This window comes from Guyanagaster necrorhizus (genome assembly GCF_019112545.1).
Source record: "Guyanagaster necrorhizus MCA 3950 unplaced genomic scaffold BT62scaffold_6, whole genome shotgun sequence".
Classification (NCBI taxonomy): Eukaryota; Fungi; Basidiomycota; class Agaricomycetes; order Agaricales; family Physalacriaceae; genus Guyanagaster; species Guyanagaster necrorhizus.
In genome coordinates, this window is record NW_025064885.1 from 324993 (window position 1) to 345205 (window position 20213).

The 20213-nt window shown below is 48.1% G+C and overlaps 10 protein-coding genes across 10 annotated transcripts; 5 read left to right on the top strand and 5 right to left on the bottom strand.

The window, feature by feature from the left end:
* Window positions 1-1096: 1096 nt before the first annotated feature.
* BT62DRAFT_657849 (uncharacterized protein) lies at window positions 1097-2277 on the bottom strand. Its single transcript, XM_043181792.1, has 4 exons — window positions 1845-2277; window positions 1495-1790; window positions 1405-1445; window positions 1097-1355 (listed from the first exon to the last, which is right to left on the bottom strand). The coding sequence occupies exons 1-4, from the start codon at window positions 1964-1966 to the stop codon at window positions 1155-1157; spliced, it is 660 nt and encodes a 219-aa protein (XP_043042517.1). The 5' UTR covers window positions 1967-2277; the 3' UTR covers window positions 1097-1154.
* A 458-nt stretch (window positions 2278-2735) lies between these two features.
* On the top strand, window positions 2736-6049 carry BT62DRAFT_963819 (uncharacterized protein). Its single transcript, XM_043188703.1, has 10 exons — window positions 2736-2799; window positions 2858-3023; window positions 3074-3438; window positions 3486-3755; window positions 3811-4123; window positions 4174-4465; window positions 4517-5068; window positions 5124-5270; window positions 5319-5501; window positions 5554-6049. Exons 1-10 carry the CDS (start codon window positions 2769-2771, stop codon window positions 5977-5979), a joined length of 2745 nt encoding a protein of 914 aa, XP_043042518.1. The 5' UTR covers window positions 2736-2768; the 3' UTR covers window positions 5980-6049.
* Window positions 6050-6084: 35 nt separating this feature from the next.
* Window positions 6085-7853, bottom strand: BT62DRAFT_888547 (uncharacterized protein; the record flags this gene model as incomplete). The annotated part of the gene is made up of 7 exons (XM_043182964.1): window positions 6085-6168; window positions 6216-6649; window positions 6701-7139; window positions 7194-7318; window positions 7364-7441; window positions 7492-7577; window positions 7630-7853. The coding sequence occupies 7 exons, from the start codon at window positions 7851-7853 to the stop codon at window positions 6085-6087; spliced, it is 1470 nt and encodes a 489-aa protein (XP_043042519.1).
* Window positions 7854-8126: 273 nt separating this feature from the next.
* BT62DRAFT_887687 (P-loop containing nucleoside triphosphate hydrolase protein) lies at window positions 8127-10130 on the top strand (the record flags this gene model as incomplete). Its single annotated transcript, XM_043182924.1, has 8 exons — window positions 8127-8480; window positions 8540-8569; window positions 8624-8678; window positions 8727-8971; window positions 9018-9132; window positions 9185-9425; window positions 9492-9650; window positions 9707-10130. 8 exons carry the CDS (start codon window positions 8127-8129, stop codon window positions 10128-10130), a joined length of 1623 nt encoding a protein of 540 aa, XP_043042520.1.
* A 444-nt stretch (window positions 10131-10574) lies between these two features.
* On the bottom strand, window positions 10575-11723 carry BT62DRAFT_658794 (uncharacterized protein). The gene is made up of 5 exons (XM_043181793.1): window positions 11394-11723; window positions 11301-11337; window positions 11149-11246; window positions 11073-11097; window positions 10575-11017 (listed from the first exon to the last, which is right to left on the bottom strand). Exons 1-5 carry the CDS (start codon window positions 11559-11561, stop codon window positions 10974-10976), a joined length of 372 nt encoding a protein of 123 aa, XP_043042521.1. The 5' UTR covers window positions 11562-11723; the 3' UTR covers window positions 10575-10973.
* Window positions 11724-11942: 219 nt separating this feature from the next.
* On the bottom strand, window positions 11943-12811 carry BT62DRAFT_1002566 (zf-U1-domain-containing protein; the record flags this gene model as incomplete). Its single annotated transcript, XM_043176861.1, has 6 exons — window positions 11943-12187; window positions 12240-12317; window positions 12370-12537; window positions 12589-12648; window positions 12705-12756; window positions 12806-12811. The coding sequence occupies 6 exons, from the start codon at window positions 12809-12811 to the stop codon at window positions 11943-11945; spliced, it is 609 nt and encodes a 202-aa protein (XP_043042522.1).
* A 55-nt stretch (window positions 12812-12866) lies between these two features.
* On the top strand, window positions 12867-13736 carry BT62DRAFT_944897 (like-Sm ribonucleoprotein). The gene is made up of 4 exons (XM_043187926.1): window positions 12867-13008; window positions 13060-13161; window positions 13215-13268; window positions 13318-13736. Exons 1-4 carry the CDS (start codon window positions 12895-12897, stop codon window positions 13339-13341), a joined length of 294 nt encoding a protein of 97 aa, XP_043042523.1. The 5' UTR covers window positions 12867-12894; the 3' UTR covers window positions 13342-13736.
* On the bottom strand, window positions 13374-14096 carry BT62DRAFT_929022 (uncharacterized protein). The gene is made up of 2 exons (XM_043185628.1): window positions 13719-14096; window positions 13374-13667 (listed from the first exon to the last, which is right to left on the bottom strand). The coding sequence occupies exons 1-2, from the start codon at window positions 14010-14012 to the stop codon at window positions 13554-13556; spliced, it is 408 nt and encodes a 135-aa protein (XP_043042524.1). The 5' UTR covers window positions 14013-14096; the 3' UTR covers window positions 13374-13553.
* Window positions 14097-14120: 24 nt separating this feature from the next.
* On the top strand, window positions 14121-17101 carry BT62DRAFT_929023 (RNI-like protein). The gene is made up of 3 exons (XM_043185629.1): window positions 14121-15460; window positions 15509-15795; window positions 15853-17101. The coding sequence occupies exons 1-3, from the start codon at window positions 14179-14181 to the stop codon at window positions 16960-16962; spliced, it is 2679 nt and encodes an 892-aa protein (XP_043042525.1). The 5' UTR covers window positions 14121-14178; the 3' UTR covers window positions 16963-17101.
* Window positions 17102-17262: 161 nt separating this feature from the next.
* Window positions 17263-20007, top strand: BT62DRAFT_887150 (glutaminyl-tRNA synthetase; the record flags this gene model as incomplete). Its single annotated transcript, XM_043182904.1, has 6 exons — window positions 17263-17557; window positions 17609-17680; window positions 17733-17947; window positions 17996-18458; window positions 18511-18808; window positions 18861-20007. The coding sequence occupies 6 exons, from the start codon at window positions 17263-17265 to the stop codon at window positions 20005-20007; spliced, it is 2490 nt and encodes an 829-aa protein (XP_043042526.1).
* Window positions 20008-20213: the final 206 nt, after the last annotated feature.

A 20213-nucleotide genomic window follows, 5' to 3' on the forward strand; every position in this document is an offset into this window, starting at 1 on the left:
AGGCAAAAGAATTTGCTCAGCAGTGAACCGGGACTGAAGAATTCTCACGCCTGCCATCCATCACTTGGCCCGTGCGCACCCTTATTTGACGGTCAAGCAGAACAAGCACGACGACATATATAATTGGCATACTTAGTTGTGAACATACTCTATAGAAAGACGGCACGAAAAATCACAAAAATCACAAGTCCAAGATCAAACCGAGCTCTACTTCCCTAAATGGAGACGTTTCTATTAGCATGCATATCCGCCCCCCTAGAATAGCATTATTTAGTCGCTAACGCAGAAGAACCATCAATCATACGAACGACTTACCCCACAGAGGCATCCCACAGTTTAAACCACGAAAAAGAATGACATAGGTACGCACTTGTTGCTCCGATACCGATTGCTGTGGTAGTTTCGAAGGGTAATCAAACGTAGCCCGGAGTGCATCCCTTGCTGGGGACCGTCTCATGACTTACAGGAGGCGTATGGTATATACATTTCTTGAGCAGAAAACCTTCAGGCTGCACAGAGAATGAACAGAGATATCAGTGTGAAACATGACTCACTGTGTCCCTACGTCCGGCGACCGAGGAAGGTGGACTCTCATCATCAAGGTCGAATGGAACCCCATCTTCGATCTCTTGAATGGTACCACGCTGGTCTGAAGTGCTCTTAACACGAGAGGCCCTTCTTCGAGGGACTTTCGTGGAATGTCAGACAGAGTGCAAAATGAGGCCTTGCTCTTTCGCTCGTTTAAGCAGTTTAATGGTTTTGGCTTCCAGTGTCCATCGATGTTTGGTAGCTTTCTGTGTGGTGTTCTTGAAGGATGTGTCCCACTCCTCTTGACCTTTTGCCCGCCGCATAGTAGGAACCTCCTTGATCAAACCAATCTCCTCGGGTCGAATGCGCAAAGCTGCAATCTGTTCCTTCGATTCCACGGGCCTCGTCTTATCCCGGACATCTACGCGCTCGAGAATCAAATACCCGGTATATCAGTCTGTTGGAATGGTCAGTAAAGGGTGCTGGGACAAAGGAGCCACACACACTGTAGTGGTTTCATCTACCACATTTCTTGACTCAATATTGTCACGCCCTAATGATCTCCTTCGCCGATACTTACACCTCTTCCTTGAATAAATTGGTGTTGGATACCTGAGAACTGAAGCTCATGATTTGGTTACGGTCCAGATTTTTTCATTTGACTGAATCTCCAGGTTTCGCCGATGGAGATCAAGTTCATAATCATGGCTCCATACAGGCGAGGCGGGCCTGTGAAGCTCAGGAAAAGGTTTGCGACTGGGATGGGCTTCGCCACTATCCGTGACATGTCTGGCAAACTCGGCTGTGGATCGGTAGGCATATTTTGCCTGAAATCATTAAGATGGTCGGCTCAGTGTCGAAATGAAAAACGCCTACACTGTTGGTAAAGCTGAACACTGCCAAGACATGGCACATACCTAAGAACTAAGATGACGAAGAAACGTTTACAAATGTAAGCACACGTACCATCGAAAATTTGAAGATGCACCAAGAAAACCAATATTTTCATATGGAAGAGGCACATGCTACGGATTTTGTAGGCTTTAGTTGGTGTCATGAAGGTTTTAGAATTCGATAATTGTCTTTTACTATCCTTGATTACACCATCTCTTACCGGATACCTGGATGAACAAGCAGCACGATGAGCAAGATAGATATCTTCATCACGTAAAATCTCTCCATCACCATCAGGATGTACAACGGTGGTAAGTTCCCTAATAAGCCCTGAAGTATGGGGAAAACCGATGGGTGGGTGAGCTGCCCTAAAAAGTTTTGCAATGACATTTCCTGATCCTACAGCTGAAGAGACAACTTACTTTGTGGTTGTGTACGGTTGTATCTGGAATTTGACCTCACGTGGAATGTCATTTTTGTTATCCATCAATATTTTTGGAGGTTTTGGCTGGAGGTCCCCGCGAATTTTTCTTTGAAAGATCATCCTCGTGCCTTCCCTGATCCGATGAGGTTTCCGTCGCAGCCATTCGGTGTGTCGTTCTGCGAGTGTTCCTTCCTTCGTGTTGCAGATGAGAGGCAGAAGGTTTCAGTGTATCGGCATGGCCAGGTTCTGACGGGGACTTTGACTTTTGCGGGTTGTACTCTGCCATCCTTTGAAGGCAGCAGATCGACCGGCCAAAGAGTCAGTGGCTTTGCGAGAAAACTATGCGAAGGTATGATGTCCTGCAAGGAAACCTATTGATGCTTAGAAGAAAATTACTTCGTATTACGTACGTACGGTGTCCACATTGTCTATGACACTCGGAAAGCTGTGTGTCAGACCAACCCAAGGACTAATGAGGATGGCACCAGTTGGTGACGGAAGTCCCATAACGCGTAAGGTCGTAAGAACCGTGAGAGAGAGTCCACCACCAGCCGAGTCACCTGCAAAAACGACTTTTTAAAGGCGGAATTGCTTTGTGTGGTGCAGTTGGAGGTGGCTGGATCAAATACAAGTCTGAGCGGATACAGAGTATCAGTCATAAACATGTTCAAGGTGTTGATGAGATATGGTAGACTCACAAGGCTTGAAGAGACTCGATTGTATTCCTAGTTCCTATTTCTACGAATGTTATGCTCAAATCTCATCACATACGTGCGTCTATTGTGCTGTTGAGGATGAGGCGCACCCTCAAATGTCATTTTGGGATTCACGGTGGTGGCCCACACTGGTACTAATAAAGCAGCTCATAACCCTAACCCTAGTGGGGAGGCAAGTGGTACTTTTCTACCATCTCATTTCAAAAATGATCACCTTTACACCTCTGTCGGGGGCCGGTGAGCCTACTGCCTCTCTTCTTTATTTGCTTGAATTTGACCCATTTCCTGCTCCAAGCCTGTTCACAGCGCACGACGCCTTTAGCTTATTTGCTTCAGGTTGACGATGTTACAATACTTCTTGACTGTGGATCTCCCGACTGGGTTCCAGAGCCCTCGACGTCAGCAACAACCGGGGACGACGTCGAATGCCCGTGGGAAGCGTACTGCAAGGCATTGAGAGAGTAATAATCCTTCTTTTTTACCCGCGTTCCCTAACCAACATTGAATGTAGATGCGCGCCCACCGTTGACCTTGTTCTTCTTTCTCATGGTGACCTCGCACATTCAGGCCTGTACCCGTATGCATATTCTCGCTGGGGTTTGAAGGCTCCGGCATATACAACGTTGCCAGTTCAAGCAATGGGCCGTATCGCTGTTACTGAGGATGTTGATGGTCTTCGAGATGAACAAGATATTGGTGACGAAGGTCTGTCTGTGAGTAATGACAGCGATGACGTGAACGCTGTACAAGAGCCGGAAACGCCCCCCTCTGAGGACGTCAAACAGAAGAGCAGGTATATCGCTACATCACGAGAAGTACACGATGCCTTCGACTCTGTCAATACGCTTCGTTATTCTCAACCCACTCATCTACAAGGTGCTTCAATAAACGTTCTTTAAATTCTGTACTGAACATGCTTTTAGGAAAATGCCAAGGCTTGACAATTACGCCGTACAATGCAGGACACAGTCTTGGAGGAACGATATGGAAGATTCGCTCGCCTTCCTCAGGCACAATAATATACGCTGTGAACATGAACCACATGAAGGAACGACATCTTGACGGAACGGTGCTCATGAGGGCTGCAGGTAGAATTTTTGAGCCTCTTTCCAGACCAGATCTTCTCATTACAGATGCCGACCGCGCATCTGTGCTCATGAGTCGACGAAAGGATCGTGATGCTGCCTTGATTGGTATGTCTTGATACATACGGACTATATCACCGAACTCAATTCTTCCTTGATACAGACACCGTCACCGCAACTCTTTCATCTCGATCATCCTTACTACTACCTTGTGACTCCAGCACTCGCGTCCTTGAACTCTTAGTCCTTCTTGACCAGCATTGGAATTACTCCCGCCTAAGATATCCTATATGTTTCCTATCAAGAACGGCGAGCGAAATGCTCACATTTGTTCGAAGTATGATGGAATGGCTCGGGGGTACAGTCAGTAAGGAAGATGTAGGTGAGGATGGTACTGGTGGGCGTCAAGATCATAAACGCAAACGAGACGATGATGGTGACGAAGATGCTCTCGGTGCCTTCGCACTAAGGTTCAGGTTTGGAGTGGCATTTATTATTTCAAGAATCATTCTTGATGATTCTCCAGGCATCTAGAATTCTTCCCGAGTCCCCAGGCTTTGATTCAGAAGTATTCTTCGAAAGATCCCAAGCTGATACTGGCGGCCCCCGCCTCTCTTTCTCATGGACCATCCCGGCATCTGTTCTGCGATTTTGCGGCAGTCCCAGATAATGTGGTACTGCTAACTGGCCGCGGGGAGGAGGGCACTCTGGGCCATGTCCTCTTCAACAAATGGAACGACTCCCAACGACCGGACGATAAGTGGGACAAGGGCAAAATCGGCAGCAATATCATGATGGATGGCGCTCTTAAGCTCCAGGTTGGTTTCATCCTTTGCCATTCTCTTTATGTCTGATGTTGGCGTTATGAGATTAATTCCAAAGTCCCGCTACAAGGTGCAGAACTGGAAGCCCATCTGCAAAAGGAACGTGCTGCGAAGGAAAAAGAAGCTGCACATCAGGCGGTCTTGGCGCGGAATCAGCGAATGCTTGAGGCGGATGAAGATGACAGTGACTCAGATTCTGAAGATGAAGATGAAGACGAAGCTGAAGTTCGGAGAGCTCTAGGAGGAGATTTGATGGATACGGATGATGACACAATGGATAGACGGCGGCGGAGCGACAAAGGAATGGACGGCGATTGGATCGATGGAGGAGACGAAGGCCTCACAAAACAAATGTTATCATTTGATATCTATCTGAAGGGCAACGTTTCAAAAGCTACGTCCTTCTTCAAAACTGTTGGAGGACAAGCGCAGCGATTCCGGACGTTTCCCTATGTTGAGAAAAAACGGAAAGTTGATGAGTATGGTGAGCTTATTGATGTAGGGATGTGGTTGAGAAAAGGAAAGGTGTTGGAGGAAGAAGCTGAGAGTGATGAAATGAAGGATTATCGGAGGCGGCAGGCAGAAGAGGATGCCAAAGTAAGCCTTGAGTTTCCGCGCAGGTGTGGTTGGTTCAGTGATAAATCAAAAACAGAAAGCACACCTGGAGCCCCCATCCAAGTTTGTTACGTCGGAGGTGGAGGTCCAGATGGCTTGTCGGTTGTTGTTCGTAGACATGGAGGGTCTTAATGACGGTCGCGCTGTGAAAACCATTGTCCCAAAAGTCGATCCGCGGAAACTGGTAGGCAAACCTGGTGGGCATTGACTAGCTTTCCACTGACGCCGTTAGATCATTATCCATGCGTCGGAAAAAGACACGGAGGCTCTTCAAGAAAGTTGCGCCAACATTCGAACCATGACAAAAGACATTTTCGCCCCCGCAGCATTCACAAGTGTTAAGATCGGGCACCAAATCAACAGTTTCTCTATTTCGATCAGCGACGAACTGTTGGCGTCTCTTAGAATGTCACGCGTATGTTTGTTCCTTATGTCAATCTAGGCTTAACCTGACATGTTCCGGGCAGTTCGAAGACAATGAGGTCGGTTTTATCACTGGTCGGGTCGTCACTCATGCCACGTCCACGATACCTACGTTGGAGACTATATCCGCTTCGTCAAGGCCTGCACCTATGGACCAAGATTCGTCTATGCCTGCTGCTTCTCGTATCCTCGGATCTAGACCAAGCGAACCTTTACCGAGTTCTACCATGATTGGGGAGCTGAAGTTGACATCGTTAAAACGTCGGTTGACAGAGGTCGGCATTCAGGCGGAGTTGATAGGTGAAGGTGTCTTGATCTGCAGCAGAGGTGGCTCCTCTGATATGTTAGAGGAATCCGTTGCTGTGCGCAAAACGCAACAGGGAAAGGTAGAGCTGGAGGGCGGTGTGTCAGGCATATATTACACTGTTCGCGAGGAGATCTATGATATGCATGCGCTCATTGCCGCTTGATTTAAGATTATCTGTGTTACTTTGTACCCAGTGTAGACTTTGCATTATGACAGATTCTTAATCGGACGCTGGCTATGCATAATGTAACTCTGCACCATGTCCAGGTCAGTTTCGTCTCTGTCGCTTCGGAGGCGGTCGAGATGTTCCGGCACCAGTGGTATCGACCGAGGATACTGACACTGAACGGCGCTGGCAGAATATCAAGCAAGGAATTGATCACATTTCGAGTGACTTACCTGTTTCCGACTGCGTGTGCTCCGAGTACTAACTACACTTTGGGCACGACCCTCTTCCGTTCCTTCAATGGCCTCGCCATCTGCTGCATCGACAACACCACCCGCTTCTTCCTCGACGGGTGCACTGCTCCTCACGTTCAACCTCTCCTTCAAAACTTTAATATCATATTCCACTTTATCCAGCACCCTCTTTGTCTCTACCAGAGGAAGTGTGGCATCAATGAGTGCATTCAGCCGCGCAACATTGCCTTCTGTCGGCATGACCAAACGATTATATGAGATGTTAATTTCTGCTAAAGTCTGCGAAATCTTAGGGACCACAGCAGCTTTAGGAACAGGGAGCTTATAAGTTCGAAGGAAGGAAGGTTGATGAGCCGCTTTTGTCGCAGGGGTGGTAACGGGTAGGTCGATGTGGGTAATGCAATGCAATGCATCTGCACAGCATTTTAGTGAGTGCTACACACCATACAAATGGACATCCTTACCATACACGGGATTCCTTGGGCTCGGCTGCGGCCTTTGTTTTGGTGGTGCCGCGGAAACTGGTGTGGATGGGCTATCTGCATCAAGCCCCCCTTTCTTTTTCTTTTTGCTGTCAAAAAGTATCGTAGGGAGTTCATCTTCAACGATGTCAGGTAGGCCTGAATCGATACCAGCCAGCGTGCGAAGTAGTTCCTCTCTGTCTCGTTTGAATTTTCTCTCGTTCTGCTCGATACGTTTCACTTCGAGGTACAAAGCTTCTTCCTCCTCAGCTTCGCGCGGGGTTCGGTTGTCGAGATTAGCCAAGTAGCGTTTACGAATCAACTCCCTTTCTTTGTCGAACATGAAAGTAGATATTAGTTGAACTCTCGAGGCTTCATCACCGGCCCAAGGTCGATCCCGTACGAGACGTCTGCATACATTGCAAAATCTCTCTTTTAAATCCTACGTTGAAATATTCACGCAGGTAGTATGATGAATAGCAGTCGAAACACTTACCTCCATCACACGATGAGGACCGCCAGGATAATCATAACGGTCGGATATGATATGCCATCTCTGGTCATATTCCCGAACCAAGTTGAAGAGATAATCGGTTTCGTCCTTCGTCCATTCAGGGTCTACTTCAGTATTAAGACGTTTACACAGACAAGACAGGAACATCTGACCTTCCAAATGTTTGGAATACTCATCTTGAGAGTAAATGAAATGAGCTGTCTGAACGTTATACTTCGAGAAGGGATACTCTAAAATGCAATCAAAAGGATGGAGTATGGTGAATTTGCTACTCACGTACCCGTATCCGGATCTGCTGTAGCTTTTACCCAATGTCCCAGTTCCAATGAGTCCCCTCGAGCACCATTCCTGAACTTCCTCCACTCCCTGTGACGCTAACAGTCATACACGGTCATATATTAAGGATGATAATGCATACCATCTCACGGCGGAAGATCCAAGTCTTGGCTTTTGTTTGAGCTGCGGTTTCTGCAGTTGAGCTGCTAGAGACGGAGCGGATGGACCGATAAGCGAGTATAGTTCCCTCGAAATTCCTTCAGGCTTTTTGGCCTGGGATGTCGACTGTTTCTTTGCAGCTGCAGACGGTACAAAGTGGGCTTGGATAGAAAGTATGCTACGGACGTCTGCAGCGGTCGCCGTCATTGTTCGCGACGTTCGTGGTGGAGGTAAAGAAGAAAGGAGCGCGTCTCGATCATTTGATGAAATTCCGACTGTGGCTGTGCTATCTGCGGCAGCTAAAGATAGCCGTTGCTTCTTGATAATAATCACCACGTTTCAACAGACGGCCATGAAGTCTCAGGAAATGGGGGAATTCGACGACGCCTTCATACAGATTTGGAGGGATGAAGGTAATCCTGATGCTGCCGCTGTTGAGAAGGCTGAAGGGAATGCATTCTATGGAATATGGACGGAGCAATGTGTGTATCCGGCTTCAATTTCTGCGGCTCATTAACATTGTGCACTCAGCTTCAGCGAAGCACTCTACGCCTGTGCATACTGCGTGCGTTCCGCCTTGATCCTGGGTTCCAGCTTCTGAGGTCTATATACAGTTTGGACGCTCTTCGCAAGCTGTACCCAAAGCATTCAGTGGTCACAACTTCCGACTACCGTCTCAATCTTTTGAACTTTCCAGAAGCGTATAAGATTCCGATGGAGGCTACGCCTTTGGTTTCGGAACTGGTCTTCCGTCCGTTAGCGAAGAATATCAGTCCAATACCTGGTGTCATTGCAGAACTTGTTGAATTTGGTGTTTTTCACCTGGCTTGGCAAGTGAGTCATTGATAGTCTACATTCCGCACAATGACCAAACAGCCTTATGTGCTTCGCAGAAATATGACTTTATTTTATACATGGTCCGGGTAAGGTGTTCATTATAACATCACCAGAATCATGAATAACGAATTGATTTCTAGTGCCCGGTAGGTTCAATGGGTGTTTATGTCACGCAGACTTTCCTCGTACATGAAGGTGAGACTCAATTTTCGTAGTTTTGAATGATTTCTTATTATGCACTAGGCTCTGAGGATCCTGCACGTTCTCTTTTTCTTGCTGCAGGACTCTGGAGTGACCAACTTCACAATGAAATATGGGTCTTCAATCAGGGCTTCTGGCAAAAGGATTACGCGTTATGGACTGAAGTTCAGAAGGCAGACTGGAGGGATGTCATTCTGAAGGAAGAATTCAAAGAAGCCTTCAAGAAAGACGTGTATGGGTTCTTCACGTCCGAAGCGATCTATAAAGATTTAGCTATCCCCTGGAAGGTTCGTGTCCAATCTCTGTAGTGTCAGCCGATCCGACTGTATATAGCGTGGAATCATCATGCATGGACCTCCCGGAAACGGTAAAACCATCAGTATTAAAGCCATCATAAAGACGTGCGATGCAAAGGGTTTCACACCTCTCTATGTCAAGTCCTTCAAGAGTAAGTACAGTTTTTCAGTCCTAGATGTTAATGCTCAATGATTGCGTATCAGGTTATATGGGTGAAGAAGGTTCCATGGCTGCTGTGTTCAACAAAGCAAGACAGCTCGCCCCTTGCGTCCTCATTTTAGAAGATCTTGACAGCCTCATTAACGACGCTAACCGATCTTTCTTCCTCAATCAAATCGACGGTCTTGAAGGAAACGACGGTTTACTGGTCATCGGAACAACAAACCACTTCGATCGCTTGGATCCTGGACTTAGCAGCCGTCCTAGTCGCTTCGACAGGAAATTGTCAGTACCGAGCGTCTCTGCAGCTGCAGCTTTTGACTTTTTTTCCATCTGCTTATCTTATGATAGCCTGTTCGGCGATCCAGACCAAGAGGAGCGTGGCCTGTATGCAAAATATTGGCAGAGGAAGTTACAGGCGAACAAAGACGTATCTTTCCCGGATTCTTTGGTCAATGAAGTAGCCGCTGCGACTGATCGATTCAGCTTCGCGTACCTCAAGGAAGCCTTGTGAGTGCACCAAATCGAGCAAATGTTGGACCCACCTGACTCAAAATTTGCACCAGTGTTTCCTCGCTGGTTATGCTGGCAGGATATGAAGGCGAAAAAACATCTTTCGCATTGATATTGAAAGGGCAAATTGAAGCGCTCCGCGAACAACTGGATAAATCTGTGCAGAGCTGCAGGGCTACGACTGAGGGTCCTCAAACACCTCTACGGGACAGAGACGTCCGCACCCTGCTAGATAATCTCTGCGAGGCCATTGCCACCAGTCCATCATTTTCCTCACGAGTCCTTGACCACAGCGTCGTTGAGCGGACAGACTTGTGTGTTCCTGGCAGAGGTATTCGTCGTCTTCTCGACACTTTATCGGAGTTCAGTGGTCGTCAGTATCAAGGTACTGATCAGCGAGAGGGTACAGACCATCGAGCCATCCTTGACCGTGTCCTTGCGCATGTCGCTGGCGAAGATCGAGTGTACCTGGGTTGAGACCCATGAGAAAATATTTGTGTAGGGTGTAAAATGTATGTGCCATTATACTTAGTATCTAGTAAGTATTAGCGAAGAGACTCGGCTTGAAACATTGACCTGATGACCAAGAAGGAATGCGACTGCTCAAGCTTATATCGCAACATCGCCAGGAGTTAGAAAGGGATGTGACGGTTCCGAGTCGGCTGGTAATCAGAGTGTCGAGTGCTCACATGAACGATGTGAGCATTTCTGACACTACAGAGAAGTTCCATGTTGCCGATGCGACCGTCGGAGACCCGGAGGAGGATTAACAGCAGTGGAAGGACCTAGTCATGCTCTCACGCCTTATCTCGAAGCTGATAAGCTCGAGAGAGAGAACAGCCTTTCGTGCTCTCAATCCCAGGGGCCTACCCGTCATTCCGTAGGGGTGTCACTAGTACTAACCATGAAGATTGTCTGACGACCTAGGAATCCCTACGTAAATGCGCATTATCTGCTGGGAAGCGACCAGTTCTATGACTTTTTCTAAAAACGGTGTTACAAAGGGAATAGATGTGACCGCCAGCTACTTAGTTTACAGGCCATGCAGGACACCTCGACAGCAACTTGGTCAGCTGGAATATAAGAGATTCCTGTTGAGAGGATGCTGCGAGATAGACATCGACAAACTCTTCGGGAGGATGAGATGTAGCCGTAGGTGTATCCTCGCTCCCGCCAAATGCCAAGTTCCGAGGCACTCACGGTTTTCTTGGGGATGTTGATAGGAAGATAAAAACGCATACATGTTTATTGTAAAACAAATCGTTTCCGATGTGTAGTACCATATAGTCATTAGTCCATATAAATGAGAGCAAGATGTCGTTATGTCTGCGTAAACCGCATTATGAAGTTGACGATGATGGCCACTACAATGAGAACAGCGTCAATAATAGATGGAGATGTAGGTACCGAAAAACGTGCCTAGTAACGCAATGCAGAGTATTGTCTAGAGATGAAAGATTAGCAGAGCCATTGTACCTAGCCACAATGGACTCACCGGGCCAAGCCTATCATCATACGGACCGCGTCCACCTCGTCGAATAGATGCGGCACGCCAGTGATATGTAAACAATGCATATATCATTATAGCCATCGCTGTACGAAGCATGAAGCTGCACGCCAGCACCACTGGAGCTTATTTCCACACACCTACAACTGAAAACATCGCGGCGCTGATTTTTCCGACCTACAGCCATTACAGTAAGGAGGCATGGAATGATTTCTGTGGATAGAATCACGGACCTTGTCACCAAAGTTCAAGAGCCCGACGGCCAGGCCGCCTAGTACGACGGTGAAATGCAACCATGACAGGAATGTCCGTTCGTTGGCAAAGGATACTTTCGGCTCAACTCGAACTGGCAGTGCAATACGCTTGGAAGCTGTACGTTGGAGTAATGGTTGAGTAGACATTAGAAAGAAAGTAGTAAAAGACACAAAGGCAGATGGCGATAGGAGGCACTCTACAGGGGGTGGAAGATTTGGCGGAAGTGTCTGATGCCAAAATTAGAAGCTTGCCTTCTGACCCACGTTCGCTATTAAATCGTAATTCCGCTTACACCCTCTCTTTCTAAATAGAATTTTGTAGATGCTAGTGGGGTCAGTCACACTGACAGTCTCAATGCAACACAAGTAAAGCCATTTACATTTCGACATCCTTTTATGACACGTACTTATTGATGCAAACGTTAGTCAGTCATCCAGAGAGTGCGCAGAAATAACGGGATAATCAAGTAGAGAAACCCACTTGCATTCACGGGGACAATGAATGGAGAAAGGATATGGAGGGTGGCGTTACCTTCCGCCACCGCCCATCATCCTCAATCGATCTGGATGAATGCTTGGTCCACTACTTGGCGGCCCTGAGGGCGGAGCTTGAGTAAAAGAACTACTTGCGTTGCTATCATTAGGCGGGAACGGAGGGACTCCAGCAGGTACACCGTTAGGAGGAAACGGCGGCATGGCGGCCCCCGCCACACCGTTAGGCGGGAATGGTGGGAAACTCCCCGGTGCTCCGTTAGGTGGAAATGGTGGGGCGCCTACATGTAGAAAGATGAACTGACTAGCAAAAGGATAAGTTACTGTACGAACCTGGGGGTACATTTGGAGGGAATGGTGGCAAGGCACCAGGAGGACCCATCATACCACCTGGGGGGAAGGGTGGACGAGCTACCATAGAACAGATGAGCCAACCATTTAAAACAAGTTTGCAAAAACTCACGGAATCCAGGTGGAGGCCCACCGAATCCCATGGGTGGACCAAAACCTGGCACAGGGCCACCAAGATGCTGAGGACCGAAACCGAAACCACCTGGGGGCGGTCCGCCACCAGACTCGTAAGCAGAAGTGATTTGATCAATAATATTTTGTGCCTTGTCATGTCCAAGTGCTAAAAGAATCGGAGTCCGTCAACGTTGAGGCGGAAAAAGACAGGACTTACACGCGTAGTAGTCTCGAACATTTGCAAGGTGGTTCCTTCCACTGTTGTGCGCCTTTCGCACTGTCACCAAAGAGCATAAGCATTTGCTGACCAACAACCATCACTGCAATACATACCAGAGGCGGAATCGTGAGTCAGAAAGACATCACAGTAGTCACAGTAATGTTTCTGTATAGATATTAGATACAAGGCTGTATGAGATGTGGGTAGGACGCACTGGCATCGCAGCCCAATGATGTGGTCGAAGCACGAGTGGCGGAGTTTAAATTTCCCATTTGCCAGTTTGGAATATTCAAAGCAACCTTCATGGACTCTTCAACGTCGAGCATACAAGAGCCTTTCGACCTTATCCGGCTCTCACTCAGTGAACGTGTATTCGTCAAGCTAAGAGGAGACAGAGAGCTCACTGGCATTTTACACGTATGTTCGCCGCTGTTTTTGATGTTGCGATACTGACCTTGTTACGCGCAGGCATATGATGGACACATGAATCTCATTCTCAGTGACGTTGAGGAGACCATCATGATTGTTGACCTGCCTGAGGGCGTGGCTGAGGGTCAAGGGACGGTCAACGTGAGCAACCTTGACAACTGGAACCAGCAGAGAGACTCATTCGCAGCATGCAGGTCGCGAAACGAAAAATGGACATGCTATTCGTCCGGGGAGACGGAGTGATTCTGGTGCGTAACCTATTCCAATTCTCTTGTATGAGAATCATGACGGCTGCAGGTCTCACCGCCTTCTCGGACGTGAAGTTGCAGCCGCATCTGCTTTTGGCTCATATGGGCTCTGGGCCCTCTGCCAATATATTGTTGTAACACTTGTGTTTTGAACCCGTTATCGCAACAGTAACTTGAAAGAATTGAAGGATATATGCATGTCAGTGTCACGGCAAAGCAATGTCAAGGTATTTCGTCCATCTCTCAACAAGTCTCTGTCCCATCCCATTCACTCTTCCCCAACTTTTAGCGACGATCATCACCAGGGAGTCCAACCGGTAGCTCATCGTCTGGCTCCGGTGCTATAGCACCTAACGGCCATGTATTATCTCTAATCCAAGCTGCATGTGTGATTTTTATCTGGGCAACATGTAGATCCACTCCATATTGAAAGTGAATGAATGGACATACGATAAGCGAGAGAGGCATTGAAACAGTCAATTTTCGGCCATTGCTGAGGCCTTCCCAAACCAATCGAATCCCTTCGTTCCAGCCCGATTCTGTTTGAGCCTTGGTTGGATCGTTGACTAGATCAGTCAATTTCTTCTGTTGGGCAAGAACGAGCGGCTCCTTGTTTGCTTTTGTCTGATTAGAGGTATTTCGTGGAGTGAGCCAAAGAGCTCTGCGTGCAGTGTAGTATGAAGGCCCCGGAGGAGGAAGGTCTGCGACAGCGAGAATGGTGTCCCAGCGACTATTTTGAGCCATTACTCTGCAGGAGTATCATTGGATATCGGTCGGTATCACTGGTATCGCGATGTGATTATCATGGCAACTGGGCGGAGGTAAAAAAAGAGCATGTGAGCCACGTGTAGTCAGCAACCGACAACAGTGGTCCGGCCTCCGTCCACCGTGGTCTCCGCTGTCTTGAACCATGACGATGTACAAGCACCGTATACCGTCGACGACCTCATTTTCCGACGACGATGCTGATGATGACCGCGGTAGGGCTGTCTATCTCATCGACCATGATTCCCAGCCTCTTGTCGTCTCTCCCGCCCAGTGGTCGAAGCGTCGAACAAGACCGACCGTCCTCCAGTCGCCTTCGCCCATGTCAAACCTTCCTGCCGAGATTCTCATCCATATATTCAAGCATCTTGTCTCTCCAAGAGACCTCTACACATCTCTTCGGGTCTGCCGAGCATGGTGCGAATGCTCGGTTGAATTGCTCTGGCACAAACCCGGGTTCACCAGCTTCGAGACTCTCGAGAAGGTGGCGAAACTCCTTGGTGCGCAGAATCAGACCTTTACTTATTCCAGTTTTGTCCGCCGTCTCAACTTCATTGCCCTTGCCAAAAACCTTAATGATGATGTTTTCGCTGCACTCATCAATTGCGATCGTCTCGAAAGGTTGACGCTCGTCAATTGCGTTCTCCTTACTTCCACTGTCCTCACACGCGTTCTACCGTCCTTTCCCAATCTCGTTGCCATTGACGTCAGTGGCGTCATCAGTACCACCGACGAGGCTGTCATCGGCCTCGCTTCGTCGGCGAAGCGCTTGCAGGGCATCAATCTCACCGGTTGTAAGAACGTTACCGACGATGGCATTTTGGCGCTTGCAGACAACTGCCCCTTCCTTCGTCGTGTCAAGCTGAGCAACCTCGAGCTGCTCACTGATGTTTCCGTCTCTGCTCTCGCCAAAGCCTGCCCATTGCTACTTGAAGTGGATTTCAACCACTGCAAGCTGATTACCGATCTCTCCGTTCGAGACATTTGGATATACTGTTCTCAAATGCGCGAAATGAAACTATCCCATTGCCCAGATCTCACGGATGCAGCTTTCCCAGCCCCTCTTAAAGAGCAGGTCCTTCAATTAGAAACCCCCAATCCGTTTCCATCATCGGCTCCCATAAATTCAGATAAGTTGCCACCACTCGACATTTCTCGTACATTCGAGCATCTAAGAATGTTGGATTTGACCGCGTGTCCATTAGTTACGGATGATGCGGTTGAGGGCATCATCTCCCACGCTCCCAAGATCAGAAATCTTGTGCTCTCCAAGTGCACTCTCTTGACCGATAGGTCAGTGGAGAACATTTGCAGACTGGGGAGGCATTTGCACTATCTCCACTTGGGACATGCCGAAAAAATCACAGATCGATCGGTTCGGACGTTGGCTAGATCGTGCACACGCCTGAGATATGTTGATTTTGCAAGTACGTTGTCGATGTGGCTTTCTATTTGTATGTACTGACCCTCAGCAGATTGTACATTACTTACGGATATGTCCGTCTTTGAACTATCAGCCCTACCGAAACTCCGTCGTGTTGGACTCGTCCGTGTTAATAATCTCACGGACGAGGCCATATATGCCTTGGCTGAGCGCCATGCTACCCTTGAGCGCATCCACCTATCGTACTGCGACCAGATTTCAGTGATGGCAATACATTTCCTTCTCCAGAAGCTTCACAAATTGACGCATCTCAGTCTCACCGGTGTTCCTGCCTTCCGACAGCCTGAACTGCAAGCATTCTGTCGAGACCCTCCTTCAGTATGTATTTAATTCAACATTTTATATTTTTCTATTCAAGAGGTCTTTAACTTTTAGGACTTTAACTCCAATCAACAGTCCGCGTTTTGTGTATTTTCTGGAAAGGGTGTATCCCAGCTGCGAGCGTTTCTGACCGAGTTGTTCGACCGTATCACCGAGATGAACGGCACTGATGATACAGAATACGAAGATGACGACGACGACGAACTCGAAGAAGAGCTGGAAGATGCCGGTGAAGACGAAAGGGAAGATATCGAGGAGACTTACGACTCTCAGCCGGTGTTCGATGACATGCCTCACTCCGCTGCGCAGGCATCCATACAACCCAACTCTGTACCAGACGATGAATTCGCCGTTTCCCACTCACATCCTATCCACCCCAATACATTTCCACCCACCACCACCTCAGAGGTCCCGTCCACATCTTCAAACTTGCAAGGTGCCACCGACCGCTTAAATAAGATCATGGCATCTTTACCCAGTGCTGGTGCTAATGCTGGTCCTTCCCGCCGTCAGCGCCAGCCTAGCAGCAGAACGATGGCAGATATGTTACCCATTGTTGAGAATTCGACTTCCTCGCCACCCAGTGATGTTGCTTCAAATCTCAGCGGTGCTACTAACCAGTCCAATGGTGCTGGTTTCTTCCGTACATACCAGGACGGGATACCGTCTCGTAACAGTGGGGTTTTGACACCAGATCTCAATTTTGCTGAGATTGGGCACGGCCGTGGAGCACAAACGGGCTCATCACAATACCAACTTCGACGAGGACATGAGCACCAACCTCATCATCGACCATCAGTCATTGACGTTGACACGACAAATCTATCAATGACAGCTACCCCTTCCACGACTGAAGCGGACAGAGCGATTGTTCTTACGGATTCCTCCAATTCGTATCGCACTTCTGGGCAATCTGCACCGGATACTGGTGTTTCATGGCCCTACCGTGAACCGCTATCCCCTGTCACTTCAAACAAGGAGTCACCAGGACCCACACCTAGCACTAGTAATATCAACGATATGAGAGGAAGAAGCATGAAACGAAGCTTCAGAAATACTCTTAATGCTGCTGAGCACTATGCGACTTCGTTCCTTTTCGGACGTTCACCGACCAGGAATCTACACGATGAGACTGGTGGGCCAAGTAGTTCGAGGGGCCGTTAGTTACTTACCGTGATTTTGTTTTTGTTTTCGTTCATTCGTATACTACATATTCACCTCTGCCTAGGTCTAGATTGATAATATTGTTTTGTAAGGAGCTTCAAATTATGATGCGTATTGACCGTATGTACTTGATATGGGCTGTATATGTAGAAGATACAATCTTGATTTTTCTGGTTGATATCTTCATGGGCAAAATATGGCAAATATCACGATCGATCAAAAATCGATTGTGACTCGGAGACACTCATCTTACTTTCCTTCCAAAACGGTAGCCTTTTTCTCTTCACATCTGGCGCATATATGGCCACATCGCAAACCGATCCCGCGTTGAATCCTGTGGTGCCATTATTCAAGTCTTTGGGTCTAACCCAAGCCAAGGCCTTGGAGGCGGCCAAGTCGCCCAAAAGCGCCACCGTGCTTAAGGACATCATAGAGAAATACTCCCTTGTTGGGAGAGCAGACGAAAAGCAAGGAAGTTTAGTTGTGGCGCTGGCTGGACAGCTTGCTAAATCTGAGAACGTTGGTGAGCCAGAGCGCAAATACGTTATTGACAAGATTTTGGAGGGAGATTTGAAATCTGTGGACCAAGTAACGGGTATGTACAACTCTCTCTCTCCACGTTGCTATCTCGTTGAACATGCTGCAGTGGCGACTAAGTATGTCGAAACACACCCCGTTCCAGTCAACGAAGCGAAATTCAATCAGGAGTGTGGTATTGGTCCGTCAAAGGCATTGCATAGAGTCAAGGTCGCCTCCCTAACGTTATACAGGTTACAGTATTTCACCGGAAGAGGTCTATGACAAAGTATTGGCGTACGTTAAGGACAATGTCGTCGCTGGATGGAGCTGTCTTGGCTCGGTCATTTCCGCAATTCGTTCTACACCGGAACTTCGTTGGGCGACTCCGGTGGAGGTCAAGAACGCGGTGGAGAAGGTGTTCACTGCAAAGTTTGGTCCGAAGGAGAGCTTCAAGGGCAAAGGAAAGGTATTCATCCATGTCATTTTTGATTGACCCTTATTTACACAGTCTAAGAAGGATACTCTGAAGATTAAGGCTTCCGTCGCCCTCGTAGCTGAAACTTCTACCCCGAAGAGGACCGTATTTGAAGAAGGCTTCCTAGGGAACCTACACGAACCCGGTGAAAACCCCCAGATCATGCCTCACCTTCGTGATGCCCATCTAGCTGCCACTGGCGGTAACGTATGGACGCGGTTTCCCCCTGAGCCTAATGGCTATCTCCATATCGGCCACTCGAAAGCTATCTTCGTGAATTTCGGATATGCCGCTCACCATGGTGGAAAGTGCTATCTTCGTTACGATGACACGAATCCTGAGGCGGAGGAGGTGCGTTATGTGGAAAGTATACTGGAGATTATCCGGTGGCTGGGCTACGAGCCGTGGAAGATTACCTATTCGAGTGATTATTTCACTGAATTGTATGACTTGGCGGTCGAGCTCATTAAACGGGGCAAGGCTTATGTTTGCCATTGCTCTCGTGAGCTGATTTCCTAACATTTGCTCCGATGTATTAACTCTGTTCTTTTCAGAGGACGAAATCAAGTCTGATCGTGGAGGTGGACGTGGACAGCCCAAATCATGCATCCATCGTGACCGCCCCATCGAAGAGTCGCTTGTGGAATTCGAGAATATGAAGAATGGGAAGTATAAACCCAAAGAAGCCAACCTGCGCATGAAGCAGGATCTAAATGATGGTAACCCTCAGATGTGGGACCTTACAGCGTATCGTGTACTCGAGAAAGAGCACCATCGTACACACGGCAAATGGAAGATATACCCCACATATGACTTCACGCATTGCTTGGTCGATAGCTTTGAGAATATCTCGTAAGAATATTCCACTGGATTATCTTCGTGTTTTTAATACCATCCTATATAGACATTCACTCTGTACGACAGAATTTGTTGCCTCTCGCCAGTCGTATGAATGGCTTTGCGATGCCTTAGAGGTCTATAAGCCCAGGCAATCCGAATATGGTAGATTGAATATAGAGGGTACGGTCATGTCGAAACGGAAAATCCTTGCCCTCGTGAATGAGGGATTTGTGAACGGTTGGGATGACCCGCGTCTCTACACCCTCATCGCACTAAGGAGGCGCGGTGTACCACCTGGAGCCATCATTTCCTTCGTCAGCGGACTAGGCGTTTCGACCGCATCATCGAACATCGAAATAGCTCGTTTCGAACAAACTGTGAGGCAATACCTCGAAAACACCGCACCTCGGCTCCTGATGGTGATGAACCCCCTCAAAGTCACTATCGAGAACGTACCTGAAGATTCAGTAACCATCGTCGAGAAACCTCTACATCCCAAGGTTCCAGAACTAGGTGCAAGCAAGATTCCTTTCACACGCACGATATATATTGATGCAGACGATTTCCGGCTGGAGGATTCCAAGGATTACTTCCGGCTTGCACCCGGAAAGACCGTGGGCCTTTTCCAAGCCCCTCACCCAATTACCTGTACATCGTACAAGACCGATCCTGTCTCTGGGAAGGTCGTGGAGTTAATCTGCCGTTTGGAAAACACAGGAGCTTTTCAGAAGCCCAAAGCTTTCATCCAGTGGGTGGCAGAACATGCACCTTCAGGAAGTCCTGTCATTATAGACGAAACGAGAATTTTCAGCCGTCTATTCAAGAGCGACAATCCTTCGTCTGACTTCAGATCTGACATCAATCCCAGTAGCTTGGAGGTCGTCAAAGGAGCTATGCTTGAGGTGGGCTTCCTGCCGTTGGCATGGCGTGCGATGGAAGAAGCGAAGAAGGAGAGCAAGACTAGGACAGAGGCTGCATTGAAAGATGCCGAACCTCCTGCAGCTGACAACGCTACCCCGCATGCGACCAGTGGTCAGCTTGTAGGCAATGAGTGTGTACGGTTCCAAGGCCTTCGAGTTGCGTATTTTGCTCTGGACAAGGATACGCGGCTCGCTTGCTTGGATGGCGGTGCTGAGGTGAAGCAGCAACAAGGAGATTACCTGGTTCTCAACCGTATTGTCAGCTTGAAGGAAGATTTGGGCAAGTCGTGAATAGGTTTGTGGGTGCCAATGTATGAGTTATGTCTGTATACTTTAGAGTCAAGTACTAGTTGGGATATCATCTACGACGGATACTAGCATGGAGATAAGTCGACGAGATCTGGTGACGTGACTCTTCGCAATAACTACTGATAGTAATGCAGAAACAATCTGAACACGGCACAGCCGACTTTTTTCTGGAGTAGTATGGTGCAAAT

What these genes read in the sequence shown, in the direction of transcription:
- BT62DRAFT_929023 (XM_043185629.1), top strand. Translation starts at nt 14,179, where the DNA reads ATGACGATGTACAAGCACCGTATACCGTCGACGACCTCATTTTCCGAC. An exon ending in GAGATATGTTGATTTTGCAA is followed by an intron (nt 15,461 to 15,508) that starts GTACGTTGTCGA and finishes GACCCTCAGCAG; the next exon opens with ATTGTACATTACTTACGGAT. An exon ending in TCTGTCGAGACCCTCCTTCA is followed by an intron (nt 15,796 to 15,852) that starts GTATGTATTTAA and finishes TTTAACTTTTAG; the next exon opens with GACTTTAACTCCAATCAACA.
- BT62DRAFT_944897 (XM_043187926.1), top strand. Translation starts at nt 12,895, where the DNA reads ATGGACTCTTCAACGTCGAGCATACAAGAGCCTTTCGACCTTATCCGG. An exon ending in AGGGTCAAGGGACGGTCAAC is followed by an intron (nt 13,162 to 13,214) that starts GTGAGCAACCTT and finishes CGCAGCATGCAG; the next exon opens with GTCGCGAAACGAAAAATGGA. An exon ending in GGGGAGACGGAGTGATTCTG is followed by an intron (nt 13,269 to 13,317) that starts GTGCGTAACCTA and finishes TGACGGCTGCAG; the next exon opens with GTCTCACCGCCTTCTCGGAC.
- BT62DRAFT_657849 (XM_043181792.1), bottom strand. Translation starts at nt 1,966, where the DNA reads ATGATCTTTCAAAGAAAAATTCGCGGGGACCTCCAGCCAAAACCTCCA. An exon ending in GCATCTTCAAATTTTCGATG is followed by an intron (nt 1,446 to 1,494) that starts GTACGTGTGCTT and finishes CTTAGTTCTTAG; the next exon opens with GTATGTGCCATGTCTTGGCA. An exon ending in TGTTCAGCTTTACCAACAGT is followed by an intron (nt 1,356 to 1,404) that starts GTAGGCGTTTTT and finishes TAATGATTTCAG; the next exon opens with GCAAAATATGCCTACCGATC.
- BT62DRAFT_963819 (XM_043188703.1), top strand. Translation starts at nt 2,769, where the DNA reads ATGATCACCTTTACACCTCTGTCGGGGGCCG. An exon ending in ATGGCGCTCTTAAGCTCCAG is followed by an intron (nt 4,466 to 4,516) that starts GTTGGTTTCATC and finishes TGGCGTTATGAG; the next exon opens with ATTAATTCCAAAGTCCCGCT. An exon ending in CGTCTCTTAGAATGTCACGC is followed by an intron (nt 5,502 to 5,553) that starts GTATGTTTGTTC and finishes TGTTCCGGGCAG; the next exon opens with TTCGAAGACAATGAGGTCGG.
- BT62DRAFT_929022 (XM_043185628.1), bottom strand. Translation starts at nt 14,012, where the DNA reads ATGGCTCAAAATAGTCGCTGGGACACCATTCTCGCTGTCGCAGACCTT. An exon ending in CAATGCCTCTCTCGCTTATC is followed by an intron (nt 13,668 to 13,718) that starts GTATGTCCATTC and finishes CATGTTGCCCAG; the next exon opens with ATAAAAATCACACATGCAGC.
- BT62DRAFT_658794 (XM_043181793.1), bottom strand. Translation starts at nt 11,561, where the DNA reads ATGTCTACTCAACCATTACTCCAACGTACAGCTTCCAAGCGTATTGCA. An exon ending in CGCGATGTTTTCAGTTGTAG is followed by an intron (nt 11,247 to 11,300) that starts GTGTGTGGAAAT and finishes TGCTTCGTACAG; the next exon opens with CGATGGCTATAATGATATAT. An exon ending in ATGATGATAGGCTTGGCCCG is followed by an intron (nt 11,098 to 11,148) that starts GTGAGTCCATTG and finishes TTTCATCTCTAG; the next exon opens with ACAATACTCTGCATTGCGTT.